At 41.2% G+C, this 15,606-nt stretch overlaps 1 protein-coding gene and 1 long non-coding RNA gene across 2 annotated transcripts in view; one reads left to right on the top strand and one right to left on the bottom strand.

Annotated features, from left to right (window-relative positions):
• The window catches only part of LOC116236539 (uncharacterized), a 46,528-nt gene extending 45,463 nt beyond the window's left edge, over positions 1 to 1,065 (top strand). The window contains exons 4-5 of the long non-coding RNA XR_016460574.1: positions 561 to 675; positions 791 to 1,065. This is a non-coding gene — a long non-coding RNA (uncharacterized LOC116236539). The remainder of the gene's footprint in view (positions 1 to 560; positions 676 to 790) is intronic.
• Positions 1,066 to 2,390: 1,325 nt separating this feature from the next.
• NMS (neuromedin S) lies at positions 2,391 to 6,025 on the bottom strand. The gene is made up of 5 exons (XM_031605142.2): positions 5,886 to 6,025; positions 5,752 to 5,807; positions 5,602 to 5,652; positions 4,689 to 4,748; positions 2,391 to 2,457 (listed from the first exon to the last, which is right to left on the bottom strand). Exons 1-5 carry the CDS (start codon positions 5,956 to 5,958, stop codon positions 2,398 to 2,400), a joined length of 300 nt encoding a protein of 99 aa, XP_031461002.2. The 5' UTR covers positions 5,959 to 6,025; the 3' UTR covers positions 2,391 to 2,397.
• Positions 6,026 to 15,606: the final 9,581 nt, after the last annotated feature.

Raw genomic sequence — 15,606 nt, 5'->3', positions numbered from 1 at the left:
ATCTGTTAGGTGCATTCAAACATGAATCCTCCCTCCTCATGCAGTTCTGCTCTCTCCAACATGTCCCAACTCCACTGACCTTTCAGAAGGGTGGAGGCACAGTGCTGATCTTGCAGCCCAGCTAACTTAGGGCACTGAACTGTGCGTAAGAGCAGAGTGAGCACACTGTTATGCTGCTCCATAACACTCTTCCAGTCATTGTCTCCCTTCTTTCTGAGTTCATCTTGAAAATACAGTAAAAGCATTCTTTGCAGTATTTCTTTGCTACTTGTCTGACCTGTCACGCCAAGATAAATAACCTTTCCTGTCAACACTTGGATGTGATTCTTAAGTTGCAAACAGAATGATTTTTTTATTATTATTATTATGGGATAAAAGATTGGAAGAAGAGAGTTTGAAGGAGGAAATGTATATACACTGATTATTTTGTGCGTTTTCCATTAAAGCTCACTGAGACATTTAATATACCCTTTCAAAGATGGATAAGGAAGAGCTACATGATACTACTAGATCTTACTGTCTTCCTTCCTTACATCCCCATTCTTGCTCTTTCTTCTCAGGTTTACTTCAAGAAGACCTAAATATGATGTAAAGATTACTCCGATCTGCATGCAGAGATCTGTATTAGTGGGTTCTCACATGGAACTAGGTGACTGAAGGTCACTGGGAGCAAAGGTGAGTCCACATTTATCATAGGGAAGGACCTGCTAGCTTTTGTGCTCCAAGTACAACTTACACCCGCTAGAAAAAAAAACGTTGTCATTTCTGTATCATTTCTATCATTTTACAGAGGGTGAAAACTCCTCCCGAATGAACCTCAAAGAAAATCCTTTTGTCAAGAGCATACACCATAACACTTTGAGCAAGAAAGAATTTCTGTCCCAATGGCTTTCAGTGACCATATGAAACATCCACATGGGTATCTAGGTTTGTACTAGGTTCATACAACTCCTCAGTAACTTCTTCATTATTGAAATATGGAACAAGTTCTGGTTGCTTTTGGATGGTCTACTCACCAGCGCCTTCAATAGTTCTTCCATTTCGAGGCTGAAAAATAAAGTAATGAAAGGGTATATAGAGAATATTAGATGTCAGATGTATAAACACAGCAAAATACATCCCCTGTTAAGGCTGCACTAAGATTTCTTTTAAAGAGACATGTTAAGTATCAGAGGGAGCCATGTAGGGTGGGTTTTGACTTTGAACCCAGGAAATTTTGTTCAGCCTCTGTCCAAACAGCTAAGCAGTCTGACTTCAATTATTCTAAAGATGTTGGCCCCAGCTCATTGAGGGACTAAGTAGATGCCTAACAAAGAACATACAACACCAGCCCTGAAAGTACCTGGCTAGACTCTGAGTTGGCACAATAGTTACATGCCAAAACCTTTTTAGAAGATTTCTTTTCTGATATGTTGAAAACATTCCTAAAAACTAGCTTGGTGTTAACCTTATAAGGTTAATCATATAATCATAGACCTGAGTATTCTGAACTAGACCATGCCATAGTTTAAGCCAATGGATGAAAAAAAATGAGGGAAATGATGATTGCTTTGGCTTTTCACTCTGTCATGCAGCATGCCATTGCCTACTGGCCAGACCTTCCAGGCTATGTGGACAATCAGCTCATGCATATGCTTCATCTGGGGGATTTAGTATGAGGGCACCTTGGCCATCTCTGACATACAAGCCACATACTACTTCTGTCTTTAGAGGAGGTGACTTGAGACATCCGCAGTCACATCTTACACTAAAAAAAGTTTAATCCATTACCACTCCAGATCTCATTATCTTGTGGTCTTTTAGCTGAACCAGAGTTTTTTAAGCAAATGACTTTTTCAGCTTTCAAACAGAGGCAGATTTGATGTCAACCAAAACAAGTGTGGTGAGAATTTGCGAAGATAAGCAGGTGATGGTATATGGATATAACATTGTCTGTCACACAGAATCTGTAAGAAATTCAAATACCCTGAAAAGGAAAAAAGGCCGTCCCAGAGTCCCATGACTATCCTATAAAATAAAACACAAACCATTAACAAAATATTTTAAACTCAGTTCCATAGATCTGTTGACAAGTTTCGGTGTCATTCCATCAGCCTATCAATAATTCAGGGCCTCTTTCAGCAGCATGCAAATAATGAGATGGTGAAAGTCTCCAATGCCCATTCATCTGGACTGCTGATTAAAAATTAATACCCAAAGGGCACTGTCTACAACAATCCATTCTGTCTTGTGTAAATATACTAAGTTACCGTAATTAAAGATTCACAGGCTTGAGAAGATGTATAAAAGAAGCTTTACACATGGTACATTGCTTTGCAGAAGCAGAGTCTGCTCAGCTCTTCCCAATCATTAAAAAACATCACTTATATAACTTACAAATCACTTATATACTCCTACTCACTTGCCATCACATTTACATACCTTCTTTGTAAACTCTGCAGCAGCAATCTGTGATTCCTGCAAGTCAACAGTGTAAATTAATCAAGATGCCATCATTTTTTGTTGTTGTTTGTTGTAGTAATCCTCTGTCACCGATTAGGTTTTCCACTCTGAGAAAAGTACACACAGAAGACAGCTACAAGAACAACAGCAGCAAATGGATCTTCTTGAAGACTTATTTAAAATTCCACTTTAACCAACCCCACTGTTCAACATGCTCTTATTTCTGGGGAGAGAAGCAGAGATCAAATGGGCACAAAGCATAGCAGTCCATGCCTCCGGCTTAAATGGTCCCTGATAGCTGTTCCCCTCTTTAAATGTGGCTGCTCTCCAGCTTGAAAATTGTTCTTATATTTCAACCCCGTCATTATTGCTGATGCCTTCCAGCACACCCCTCTTACTCTTGATAAAATTGCTCATTTTTCTACATCAGGAATAGAAACTTTCCCCACAATTCACGGGAACAGAGACAGCCAGGTGTCTCACAAAACCCTGAACCTGCTGTCCAGTACACTTGCAAGGTTTGAGAGCCGTCCTGCCTGCAGCACATCTGCCCACAACCACGCATCTGGCTGGCTGGGAACAGAATAGCTCCAAGCCAGAGTCACTGCTATGCCAGTGAATGGACTGAGTTGCCCAAGAGGAGCAAAGTATGAAGACGGGAGGAGAGCACAGGTAAAGTATGTCGGCGGGAATCTGGGGAGGAAGAATTTTAAAAGAAAATATGCAAGAAGGAATAAGGAATTGGGATTCAGGCAATGTGATGAGGATTTCACCTTGTTAAACTGTTCTTGTTCAAGCCCTGCGGAAATGATCTACAGAACAGGTCCCATTAATGCCAACTCAGTACGAAACAGTGCAGAAGAAAAAAGTGCATGTTCAATCAAGATGCTTTAAAATGGGGAGACTACAAAGATACGGTGGACACTAGTTGTTGTGAGATGATTATTGGACATCAAGAGGAGACAAACACCAGCACATAAATTAGACTCACTTTCAGATGTCTTAGCTAGTAGGATTTAATTATATGGAAGAAGCATGGCAACAGGTGAGCTGCTAAAAACTGTGCATTGGCTTGATTTTAGGAAGGGATTTTCAAATACTGTTAAGATATTATTTCCTATTGATTCCTTTGAGACTGCTATCTACAAGATTTGTTTGAAGATTAGACACTGAAACTAAATAGTCCACTAGTTCTCTCAATAGGTATAGTTCTTCCATATCTCACACTTTGCTTTGTCAGACAACACCTAGAAATCCTATTGTAGATACACTGCAAGTGTTTGCTGTAACTCTTGAAAAGACACTGTGTAAAATCCAGCTCCAAGCCTTGAGGACTTACAGAGTGATTTTTTGGTAAGGTTACTTATTAAAGTAGTAACCAGGAATGGCTATTGGCTGGTTCTGGATGTATCCTCATTAGCTAAGCTATAGAAGCACAAAGTCAATAGAGAAACGCTAGAATTTTTATATAATAAACTTCAGTATTCTAGAGTGTTACAGCTGCTTTAGGAAAACATGCTTGGAATTATAATAAAGCAAAGACACTGGCAAGAAGAGTTGTTGAAATATCTGTCAAAATACTTTCTATTGCTGTCTTGAAGGCTCTATTCGTGATTTAATAAAACAGAGGACGCAAACTCCACAAGTGAAATAGCTTTAACATACCTAAGGGCAGTATGAATTTTATGAGAAAGGCAAACTGTTGATAATAAAAAGCATTTTAAAGCAGAATTGATATTGAGCTAGGTCCTAATACGACCGCACCACTGAGGAAGAGCTATACTCAGTATAGCTCAGTGTATACTTTATATATACACTCAGCAACTTCTCAGCTTAAGTTTTTGGATCTGAATCAGAAAGAAAAAAAAAACAAACAAGCTCCAATAAAATATTAAAAATTAACAAAACAGTTCATATGCTTCATGTTCAGCATGATCTTAGGCATGCTGTTGAACCAATGCTGTATAATTTCTTAGTATATTTAACCCTCTATCATCCAAAAGTGGGGCCAGTTTAAAATACTAACCTCATTTGTAAGTGGATGTTTAGCTCTGATTCAATAAAAACAACTTGATTTCTAATGTAATAGCATTAAGAATTACATGAAAGCACTATTGAGAAAAAATATTCTTTCACTGGTACTTTCTTGCATCTCCCAAACTAGGACAATGTTAGATTATATGTTATCACTTGGAGAAAGGTCTAAAGAGGGGATGCTTTTAGTAAAAGCAGCAATTGCACCTTACCTCATTTGTTTGCATGCTGTTGAATATGGAATAACAAAGATCCAAAACAGTGCTGGAGATCTGCAAAACCAAACAGTTCTGTAATACACTTACTGATAGGACACCATGTACAGGGTCTTATAGAGAACAGTTTTACAGGCTTCACCCAAATCCCAGCACAATTTAAGTTTTATGTATGTGGTTCCAATAAAACCACTCAGAGCAGGGTGAGGCTTACTGATGTTGTATGATATAAAAACAAGTATTTTGTAGTAAGGAGCATATAGAAAGACTTTTGTTGTCAGTAGAGCCTCTTGCTATAAACAGACTAAAATGAATCACTTACATTTAAGATGCTCTTTCCTATGCCAAGTGTTCCAGAATTAGCTGGGTTGGGATTTGTTTTTATTTGCATGTTTTATCTACATTCATTTTCATCTATAGGCATTTCAAGAGAAGTTGTTTGGTGTAGGTTTGACCACAGAGCCCAGTATGTTCAACAGAGATAATTTTATCCTATAAGATGCTAAAAATCAGTCTGGTCCAGTTGTACGCCTGCAGGACAGATGATGAAGGGCCAGAGGGTAACTCTGCTACATCAGATACAAGAGCTGCTCTGGTGGGTTTTATCTCAGGACTCCCGAGGAGAAGGAGAGAGCAAAGATGGGATTCACATGGGGGTCCCATACTCACAGGACAAGGGTTCGCTTATGTACGTGATCACATCTCAGACAAGAAATAATCACAACAAAGGAAATAAAGCGCAAGACAAATAACCATCCTTGGGAACTATTTCCCACCAGTTTTGTTTAACAAAACTGAACGATACGAGGGGAAAAAGAAAAAGAAAAAAACCACCACGCACAACAGAACAGTTTGAAGTTTCCATATAACTTCTGATCGTATGAAAACACTGAGCCCAAAGGCAGCTTACCTGGGGCTGGTTGGACAGCTCCATCCATTGACTGAAGCACAGCGCCAGTTGCTTAGAAAGTACAGAGCGGACGTTAGCGGTGGGGCTGTCCCCATCACCAGCAGCCCAATTCCCCGAGCCCGCACCCAACCCCCGGCATGAGCGCCCTACCTGGCTCTTGGGCAGCTCCGCGCCGTCCCTGTAGCGAGAGAGGGGCTGCGGGAAGCCTGCGGAGAGGGACACGCGGGGGCTGGTTCAGCGGGGCCCCGAGGGCAGCCCCCTTACCCTTCGAGCCCCGCACCTACCGGAGCCCCGCGGCAGGGCGCAGAGGCAGCAGGCGGCCAGCAGCCAGGGCAGTGCGGGCGGCGGCAGGGGCATGGCGGGCGACGAAGGGCGGCGGCGGGCGGCGGCTTTATGGGGCCGCGCCGAGACAGGGGCGGCACCGGCCACGGCCACGGCCCCGCTCTGCCGGGCCCCCGCCCCCGCCAAAGGGACCAAGACAGGACGAGCCTTCCTAACCTTTATTTATTTAATTTAATTTATTTATTTATTTATTGGAAACTTCCAGTTTGCTACAACGAATGCATCAATTCCCCGTACCCCACTGTAACATAGCAATAGGGATTTGATTAGTGAGAAGATGCAAGAAATAAATCCACCTCGCTTTTCGACAGTAACTGTGGTTTGCCCAAGCCTTGCCACTTTGGGACTGAAGGGACCCTCTTGTCTCTTTCAGACCACACGATGTTTGTGTTGCCACACTTAGTGCACAGTTTGCACCCAGAGCGCTCCCATAGTGCAGGGACAGGCATCTAACACATCCATTCAGTGTTAGTTGCTGTCTGTGTACTAAATACTAATTCCTTCAAACACTAATTAGTTACTACATTTTAGAGCAGAATACAATTACACAGCTACTAATTTGCTACTAATTATTAAGTATAACGGGCCATACCCAACTCCTTCAGCCTTTCCTCTTCAAACTTCTCCTATGAAGAACAGTAGCAGGGGTTGTTCAGCCTGGAGAAGAGGTGGCTCAATGCGTCCTTCCAGTACTTGATAGGACAAGGGGGAATGGCTTTAAACTAAAAGAGGGCAGATTTAGGCTAGATGTTAGGAGAAAATATTTAACTCAGAGAGCGGTGAGGTGCTGGCACATCTGCCTAGAGAAGCTGTGGTGCCCCATCCCTGGAGGCACTCAAGGCCAGGTTGGATGGGGCCCTGGGCAGCCTGAGCTGGTGGGGGGCAGCCCTGCCCATGGCAGGGGGTGGGGCTGGGTGGGCTTTGAGGTCCCTTCCAACGTAAGTCATTTTATGTTTCTATGATTTTCTGATTCTGTGGTTCTCTGACTTTTCCCGTCTGATAAGGAAGATCCAGTCTACTCCTTTTTCCTTCAGGCTACTAATTATCTGCCTAAATCCTGCTTCCATCCCACACAGCCTGTTCAGTAATAACCCCTTCCAACTACTTAACCATGTCAGTTTTCAGGCGAGTGAAGTGATTGCTATATCATAGAGGAAGGTCTGTGTGACCATGTTGAGTATGTGGCAGGGGGGCTGGAGATTCATGATCCTTGAGGTCCCTTCCAACCCTGGCAATTCTGTGATTCTGTGATACCTCTCTTTGAAGAAAAATACGGGGTGCTGCCTGCACCTTTCCTTCTTCCTTTTTGAGCACAACGCAGCACCCACTGCTTTATTTCACCCTTTCCATGTGAATATCCTAAATGTACCCTTCAGCAAATGTTGGTCCTGTGAAGCCTGTGGAATTACTCACTTGCTTCAAGTGAGGCTTATACATAAAGATCAGATTAAAATTAAGTCATATGTGTTCAATTTTAAAAAAATAAATCAGGACTTGCTATCAAACTGAAAATAGGATTTTATCTGCCACACTGCAGTGTGAGGGAAGAACTGGGAAAAGTGTTTAAAAGCAACAATTCAAATAGTTGAATGTGTCACATTATGAACCCATTATCCTTCCTTAAATCAGAACTTTCTGCTGCTGCTGTACATTTCATTTCACAGGTGCTAGATCAGGTGCAGCTCTGCCAATGGGTTCATCAGCACCAAGGCAGATTAATGAGCCACCCTTTCAATGAATAGGGTCCTGCACTTCCTGCATGCTAAGAGATAGGTTAAGAGTTTCAGCTCCCACAGTTATACGTGAGCAAGTTAAAATGAAGCTTTGGGGGAGTGTCAATGGGAAACAAGAGAATCTTTGTGGTGAGTCAGAAGAGTTGGTGTATATTTAGTAGCAGTAACATTAATTTTCCATTAAAGCATGCTGTGGTAGATAAATGAAGAATAAAAAGATAATTTGGCTTCAACAGGCATAAGGATGAAGACTGTCTTTCTTTTTTGCAAATGATCTCTGTGGTGATATCAGCAGTTCTGCACGCAGCAAGGGCATGATCCATTAAACGTCACCAATGTGCAGCTCCTAAGTGTATTAAAACTGGCTGCTGTTGCTTCTTTGTGCCTTGCACCCTCTGCAGCTTGACACTGCTCAGTGGAAAGCCAAACCATGGACCTGTTGGAAAGATGATAAAATGCTGCAGAAGTTGCAGGGTACTTACTAGGCAAACTTGCCACAAAGCCTGCAGGCATCTCCCAGTTCTCGTCCTGTATCAAATATGACATTGCTCATTTATGCGAGTATGAGGCTGTGTTGACTGTGAATTTAGTCAACGTACACTTCATTTCCAGTACAGACAAGCAGTCCAAACAGTAGGAGCTTCTCTTGTTTTTGTTCCTAGCTGAGCAAGGCTCAAGCTTTGTAAAACAGAGGTCTTGTACAGGTGTGGATTTGGTTGTCAGAATGTCAAACAAGTGCAGAATAAGTATTTTTCTTCTGTTTGTGATTGGATTGCTGTACTTTGCAGATATAATGCCATGGTCTTAAAGTGCAGTAGGTCAACAAGAAAATGTTTAAAGAAGGTCAGTAAAAATGTTCCTCATACAGCCAGAGATTAAGGACAAAAAGATAACCAAGAGCTTAACTATAAAGGAGTAGTACAAGTGGAGAAGCTAGGATCTAGGCTAGGAATCTGAATTGTTACATTCTTTTGGATCACTTCTTGGCTAAATATCATTTTATGTCTGCTACATGCAGCCAGAGAAGTGAATATTCCTCAGAAATTAAGAAATTTATACTTACCATGCTGTACTGTATGGAAATGAAAATGCAATAGTGGGCTATATTGTGCCGTCCTGGGCTGAAGGTTCACTTAGATTGGCATGTTCCAAGGCATTTGGAAAGATCTTAAATCTGGAACTCACACTTGGCTTAATTTTAACACTGTCCTGTCCTGCTTAGGCAGAACAGTGGGATAACTCCACTTTCTGTGCCTGAGCTTTCATTTGTCCACGACTACACACTCCTGACTCCTTATCTTGTGCCTTACCAGAAATTTCTCACAGTGTCCCAACTAAGTACTGGAGAGGCTGATATGTTCTTAGCATTACCAGTTAAATAAATCTGATTATAATAGTTGAATCATAGAGCTGACACTCATTCATTTATTCCTCCTAAATGTGAATGATTTAATTTGTATCTTCAATTTTCTCTGAGTGTGGTTATGTGTAAATTATAATTCTGTCTTTAGAGAGAGATTGCCATAGTCTGTGATGATGGATACCTTACACTAATTACTAGAGTGTAAGGTATCCATCGTATACCGTGCATCCCAGATTTCTGACAAATACACAGGTTCTAAGTTTCTATTAACTTTAGTATACGTGAACAGAATACATACAAATATGTTGCCTTAAAATGGATGTTTGCCTCACCAACAGCTAGCTACAGGCAGAACCAATCTCAGTCCATTTTTGCTACCCTACAAAGATTCTTCAAGCAACACTCTAAGACTACAAGCCGAAGAGACAAAAGCACCAGATGACATTAATCTACGTCAGTCCCTTATGACCCACCAACCCTCAGTGGGTAATATTTCTCAATATCTTCTCAACTTAAGGTCACACATAGATAATATCCATTTGGGAAGCTGTTCATATAGGCAACTGGGAGCTCGTGCCTCTGGGCACTACAGGGTGTGCATGCATCATGGTGCAAGCAGCAAGGAGCTGAAACCCACACTTTGCTTCCCTTTGCTTCATTGAGCAGCACTTACTCCCACAAGGGATCTGAGTCAAGTGCCTTTCAAAATGAGTAAGTACTCCAATTTTGTCACTTACAATTATTATTGAAGATACCTGTATTTTTCTTGTTAAGCAAGTTGACTCATTTAATATGAAGGCAATTAATTTTCTTGCTCTGTTCCAGGTAGGAGAGATTCATAGAGAATTTTATTGGTGTTGATAATGAACAGATAGGATCCCTGACATGTTAAATCCTGGCAGCTGTATGACTTAACTTTTTTTCTGCTCTTTGACAGAAGTGTTTTTTACCCGGATCCTCAGTGGCTCTGGTGTCACACAGGTATTCCCTGTGGCAGTTATGTCTGGATGTACTTTAAAGCTAGCAGTAGTGTGTAGGAAATGCAGTGAGGTGAGCTCTCCATTCCCTTCTGGAGTAACGCCTCTTGAGGATTCTTGTCAATAAATGGCAATCACTGCACTTTCTGCTGGCTCTGACAGCCCTGAAATATAGAAGGAATTGTTCTAAAGCCAAATAGGAAAGGGGAAAAAAAAATGAGAGAAAATAAGCATAACTCAAGCCAAATAACAACAAAGAACACAGTAATGAGCCAGGTCTCTCAGAATATCCACAGAGAGTAAAGTTCTGAGGAGTACTGTATGTATCCCTTGTATTAGGTCAAACCCAGTAACTTTCTGCCTCAGCCCTACAGAGGCTGAGATCTCTTTAGCATGCTTGTCTCCATATAACTGGAGAAGACAGACTTCTTTTTTTTTTTTTTCTCCACAGTACGGTTTGCTGTTAGACAACACACTTAAAAACTGGCTATCATCTGTAAATAATCAATTCCTCAAAGAGGAAACTTATGAAGGAAATGAGCAGTCAGCACAGTGATTATCAACCACCATCTCCAAAGCTCAGCTCTCTGGGGAGAGGTTTTAGCACTGGGTCTGGGTCTCACAACCTGTTAATAGGAAAAGATACCTTGCAATATCTGGTAAATCCAACTTGGTCTACCACTGCTGCCCTCAAAGATTTTAGATGGCTGCAGGTGTGTGATTCTCATGAGCTCCTATGGAGCCAGAGATTATATGGTGTTGATATAGTTGAGTGAATAGCCCTGAGACAGGAAAATTAACCACACTCAATTAAAATTTTCTTTCTGTTGACAGAATTGTCATATATATTCCTGGCCAACAGTACAGAAGGTTGTATTGAACGGAAGAGTGAGGAAGGCTGCAAAATTAAAATCCAGGTCCTCTGTGATGAAATAGTCATATATATGAGAATGACATTGAAGAAGACAATAAAAAAAACTATATTAAAGCTTCATGATGCATAATAAAATTTCAAAACCAAATTCTGGAAGGTGTGTTGGATACATTTCCATAACCCAAGCCATTAATTGAAAAATGTTTTTAAATATTTCCTGCCTGCTCTATGTGCCTGACAGGTTCTAGTCCTTTGCTGAGTTTTTGGCACATAACAGTGATGATGCTGCAGCCTATGAATCTTTGCTGCAGATCTGAAAGGCAGTGCTGAAGTAACTTCAGTAACACACTGCTGTTAACAAATGTTATTTAAATCAGTTTTGTTTTCACCATGGAATAAATAATGTACGTCACTTATCCAGCTGCAAAATGCTAGCAAAGAAAAGAATTTTCTCCTGAGGGGAAGAGGGAATTGAACAAACTGAAGTCTGTGTTTGGTGCCTTAACATTAACCTCACACTGACTTTCCTAATAATAAAACAGATAGATGCCATCAAACAATGCTTCCCTACTTTCTGCTCAGAGAACACATAGCCCAAATAATTTTTCCCTATTGTAAACTCTACCACATCATTGAGTGAATAGCAGAAAATGATGCAACCCACTCCCTTCTGTAATAGGAACATAGCTAGACAACAATTCCAGGCACTGCTTAGTGCCATGAGTTATCCAATAGAATGAAGCTCATGCACTGCTAATGGTGGTGGTGCTGGACAACAAACTAATTTCCCTCTTTGCATTGCCTGGATCAAAGAATCTCTTTTCAGTGACATTGTTTCCTTAATGAAGTTAGTGCTTAAGGAAGCTGCATGTAAATTAAGAAAAAAAAAGAAAATAAGGATGTTGCAACATAGCACATGCTGACAGCTCTGGCACTTTTTGGAAAGTGGGAAAACCTACTAGTTCAGTGATGTCAACAATAAAAGGACAGAATGTCTAGAGGGAATTGTAAGTGGGAGTATAGATGGCAGCCTCCTTTTCTGGGGATGCAACTTAAAATAAATACGATGTTGCTGAGAAAACATGCCTAAATGGTTTGATGCCTTGAAATGCAGGGCTGGGGTGTCCCTTAGGCTAAAAAAAGAAATAGTTGTGGTTCTGTAAGATTATTGAGAGAGGCTTTAGGATGTACATGGGATCTGGTGCCCTACAATAAGCTGAACAAGGGTAAAAGTTAGGCTCTGAATTGTCAAAAAAAAAAAAAAAAAAAAAAGGATTGTATTCAATAACTGTGTATTTTGTCACACTGCAAGAGGAGCAGTGTTCAACACAGCTGATCTGGGCTATGCACAGTATTTATAAAGGAACGGTACAGGCACTGAGAGCAGAGTGGTGTTCGTAGGATCTGTGCTCAAAGATGGTACCCTCAAACACTAAGAAAACCACTTGTGGTAACACAAGATTTAAACACTATGTGCTACCCTAATGGCCATGCCACTCCACTGCTGGCACCAAGGCACCTGACTGTGGCCTTGACCAGGAGAGTGTGCTGGGAAGATCTGTGATGTAAAGTTCCAGTTCTTGCTCTCTTAAGTTTGGTTTGCAGAGCAACGATTGTCATTTTAGGATCACCATTCTAGGCTTACATCCCCTAGAACTCCTGAACATTGTTTCTTGTCTCCCCATGAGTGATGCTGTTCCTAGATAAGTACTGGGCCACTGGGGTAAGGGAAACGAATGTTAAAACTCCTCCTGCTAGGTATCACATCTGCAACCTCTCAAGAGTCACCCCAAACAGCAAGTTGTGTTATTTGAAGCACTCGGTGTCCCTGTGAAAGCTGTTCCACTTAGTATAAATCACCTGTCTAACATGCATTTGGGAGCAAACGGGACCCCATCTCACTCCCATGCCTCCCTGTGCCCATCCCTCTCTCTGCTCACATTTCTGTTACTGAAGTTGTCCTTCAGCCCTCCTTCAGGCATCTCTGTGTACTCCCAAACTGGCAATTCTTCTATTTTTAATTTGTTTTTTAAGAATTAACTTATCTTGCTACATTGGCATTACGGCTGCACTCATTTGATGGCCTATATAATTAATTTTGAATGATTGGATTCAATTTTAATTGACATTGGTGTGATAATTAAATGTAGTTCATAGCTACTGTAGCCCAGTCTTGGCAGCATGCTCAGTTCACTGATGTAAATAAACCCCACAGAGTTGTTTTCCCTTTCAAAAGACATCTCAGACTAGAAGTTTTAACACTTCAAGGTAAGCTCTGTGGTTCAGCTAATGACTTATTTACCTCAGTCTACATTTTTTGTCTCGTACTCCAAAGGAAATCTAATGGTATAACGTATAAAAAGATTTAACAGTTTTCAAGGCACTTATCAAGAGATAAACTTTTCTTCCCTGCAATAAAAAGTGGAATTAGTTTTCAAATGAGAAAGGTCTTATTTGCTGCTTGTGGATCTGAACTTGCCCCTAGCACAGCAGGTCTCATTGTGGTACAGATATCTGCCCTAAGCTCCCCCCACCACTCCCATAGCTACTACAGTCCTCCCTATACATCAGCTGTTTTAGACACACACCTTACAGCTTGCTTATGTTCTCCTTGCTTAAGTTATTACTACAGAAAAAAAAGTTCAATAAATATACAACATTTTGCTGCCTATTTTACCCGTGGCACTCCATAGAAATTACTGTTTAGATCACACCAGTGAACCCTGCAACTGTATGAGACTCCTGTTAGGGCTGCTGTATTCTTCAGTCTGATTTTTTTTGTGGCTGCAGAGGCCACAAGGTGTTCTATCTTTTCTACCTTTCATCAGTCAGATCCACATTTCAAGTAGCTTGCTAAAGTTCCAGAAAGAGAGGGAAAGTAGTGATGGAGATCAAACCCTAATAAATATATTACACACCAGCACACCATGTCAGAGCGGTTACAAAGTGTGATCAGCCATGCCTTGGAAACACAGCCACAAGGCAGAACAGTAACCTTGCCAGTAATGACACTGCACTAGGAAAAGCATCTGTTCCTGCTGATTTCAATCAGATTTGTGATTCCTCAGTATTTGATGTTGGACAAGTGTCCTGTCTTAGGGTGAGCTTTTATGGAGGTAAAGCATAACTGAAAGAGCTACCGAGACTAATCCAAGTAATTGGCATTGGGTTAAAACCTGAAATAATAACAAACAACAACAAACAATAAACGTATCACGAGTTTAACAGTATGCACAAGCCTATGCTTTTGCTGAACAGCTTGAGCTTGGAAAGTCAAGGAAAATGTGGATGAATTCAGGTTCAGCAGTGTCTGCAGTATCTAAAAGAGGGCTATAAGAAAGAAGGGCCAGACTCTTCAGCAGGGTCTGATGTGGTGGGACAAGGGGGAAATAATTTCAAACTAAAAGAAGTGAGAGTTAGATTGGATGTAAGGAAGAAGTTTTTTGCAGTCAGGGTGGTGAGGCACTGGCACAGGTTGCTCAGAGAGGTGGTGGATGCCCCATCCCTGGAGACATCCGAAGTCAGGCTGGACAGAGCTCTGAGCAATCTGATCCAGCTGTAGGTGTCCCTGTTCATTGTGAGGGAATTGGACTAGATAACCTTTAAAGGTCCCTTCCAACTCAAACAATTCTGATTCTCTGATTCTATAAATCAACAAATGTAACCATTGATTTTGCTGCCAATTTAAAACTCTGAACCCCACTACATTTTAACATTCCTAGTAGCAAGAACCATGGCAGCCCTAGCTAGCAATGTCATAATCCAACTTTACAGTTTCCTATGTAACACGTTATTTAACTCCATCAGACATTTTTGAGGCCAATTACTGAAAACAAAGCTTATTAACCGTGCTTAAGTTTGGAAAAAAACATGTTCAATTTATACAGGATTAATTATTATACATGTCAGTAACAACATACTTGAAAGGTTAAAATGCTTGGGTTGAGTCTGATAATCTGTCAGAAATTGGTTCCACAGCTGGAGACTGCTTATTAATAATCTGTGCATGGCTGCACTGTAGTCGTCACCCTCAAGACTGAAGAAAGAAGCAACTTCCAAAGTGGTCAGCGTACACAAATCTCAAACTGGTGAATGAACTCAGAGTTCCAATGTGCCTTATGAGCAAGGTAACTATCACAGTTTCTATTTCACAGGCAGAAGGGAGGGACAAGGACACCACACCATCACCACTGAGAAGTTGTAGATGCTCCATCCCAGGAGTTCTTCAAGGCCAGGTTGGTTGGGGCTCTGGGCAGCATGATCGAGTGGCTGGCAACCCTGCCTGTGGCTTTGGAGCTAGAACTAAATCATCTTTGAGATTCCTTCCAACCCAACCCATTCTAAGACTTCATCCTAAGGCACTGCTGGTAATGCATTTGCATTGGCCTGAGCTGCTCTAGAGGCTTCCACAGCATTCATTTGAAGATCATCCCTAGATTTCCCTGGGCTTTCTTGGCCAGGCTCCAGTATAGTATTGTATTTGTTGTATTAATTTTTATTAATTTGTGAAAACATTTTCAACTCTTCTGTCATTGGATTTTTTTTGTTTCTTTCACTAATTGATAGCTGAACACAGATAGAAACATCTACTACAATTCTGGCTCTACTGAATTTGTCCATCCTCAAGCTCTTGGCCCTGATCTTGAGCAGTTGGCAAGCTCCCCTGTCTCCTCACAGACTTCGTAGGATTCAAGGTAAGAAAAAAAATTTCCACTA

This window comes from Phasianus colchicus, chromosome 1 (genome assembly GCF_987193195.1).
Source record: "Phasianus colchicus chromosome 1, bPhaCol1.hap1.1, whole genome shotgun sequence".
Taxonomy (NCBI): Eukaryota; Metazoa; Chordata; class Aves; order Galliformes; family Phasianidae; genus Phasianus; species Phasianus colchicus.
This window is presented reverse-complemented; position numbering and strand designations above follow the sequence as displayed.

Excerpts from the sequence above, each read along its gene's own strand:
- NMS (XM_031605142.2), bottom strand. The coding sequence starts at position 5,958 with ATGCCCCTGCCGCCGCCCGCACTGCCCTGGCTGCTGGCCGCCTGCTGC. Across the intron at positions 5,808-5,885 it reads CGCCCTGCCGCGGGGCTCCG|GCTTCCCGCAGCCCCTCTCT; the intron begins GTAGGTGCGGGG and ends CCCTCTCCGCAG. Across the intron at positions 4,749-5,601 it reads AGCTGTCCAACCAGCCCCAG|ATCTCCAGCACTGTTTTGGA; the intron begins GTAAGCTGCCTT and ends TTGGTTTTGCAG.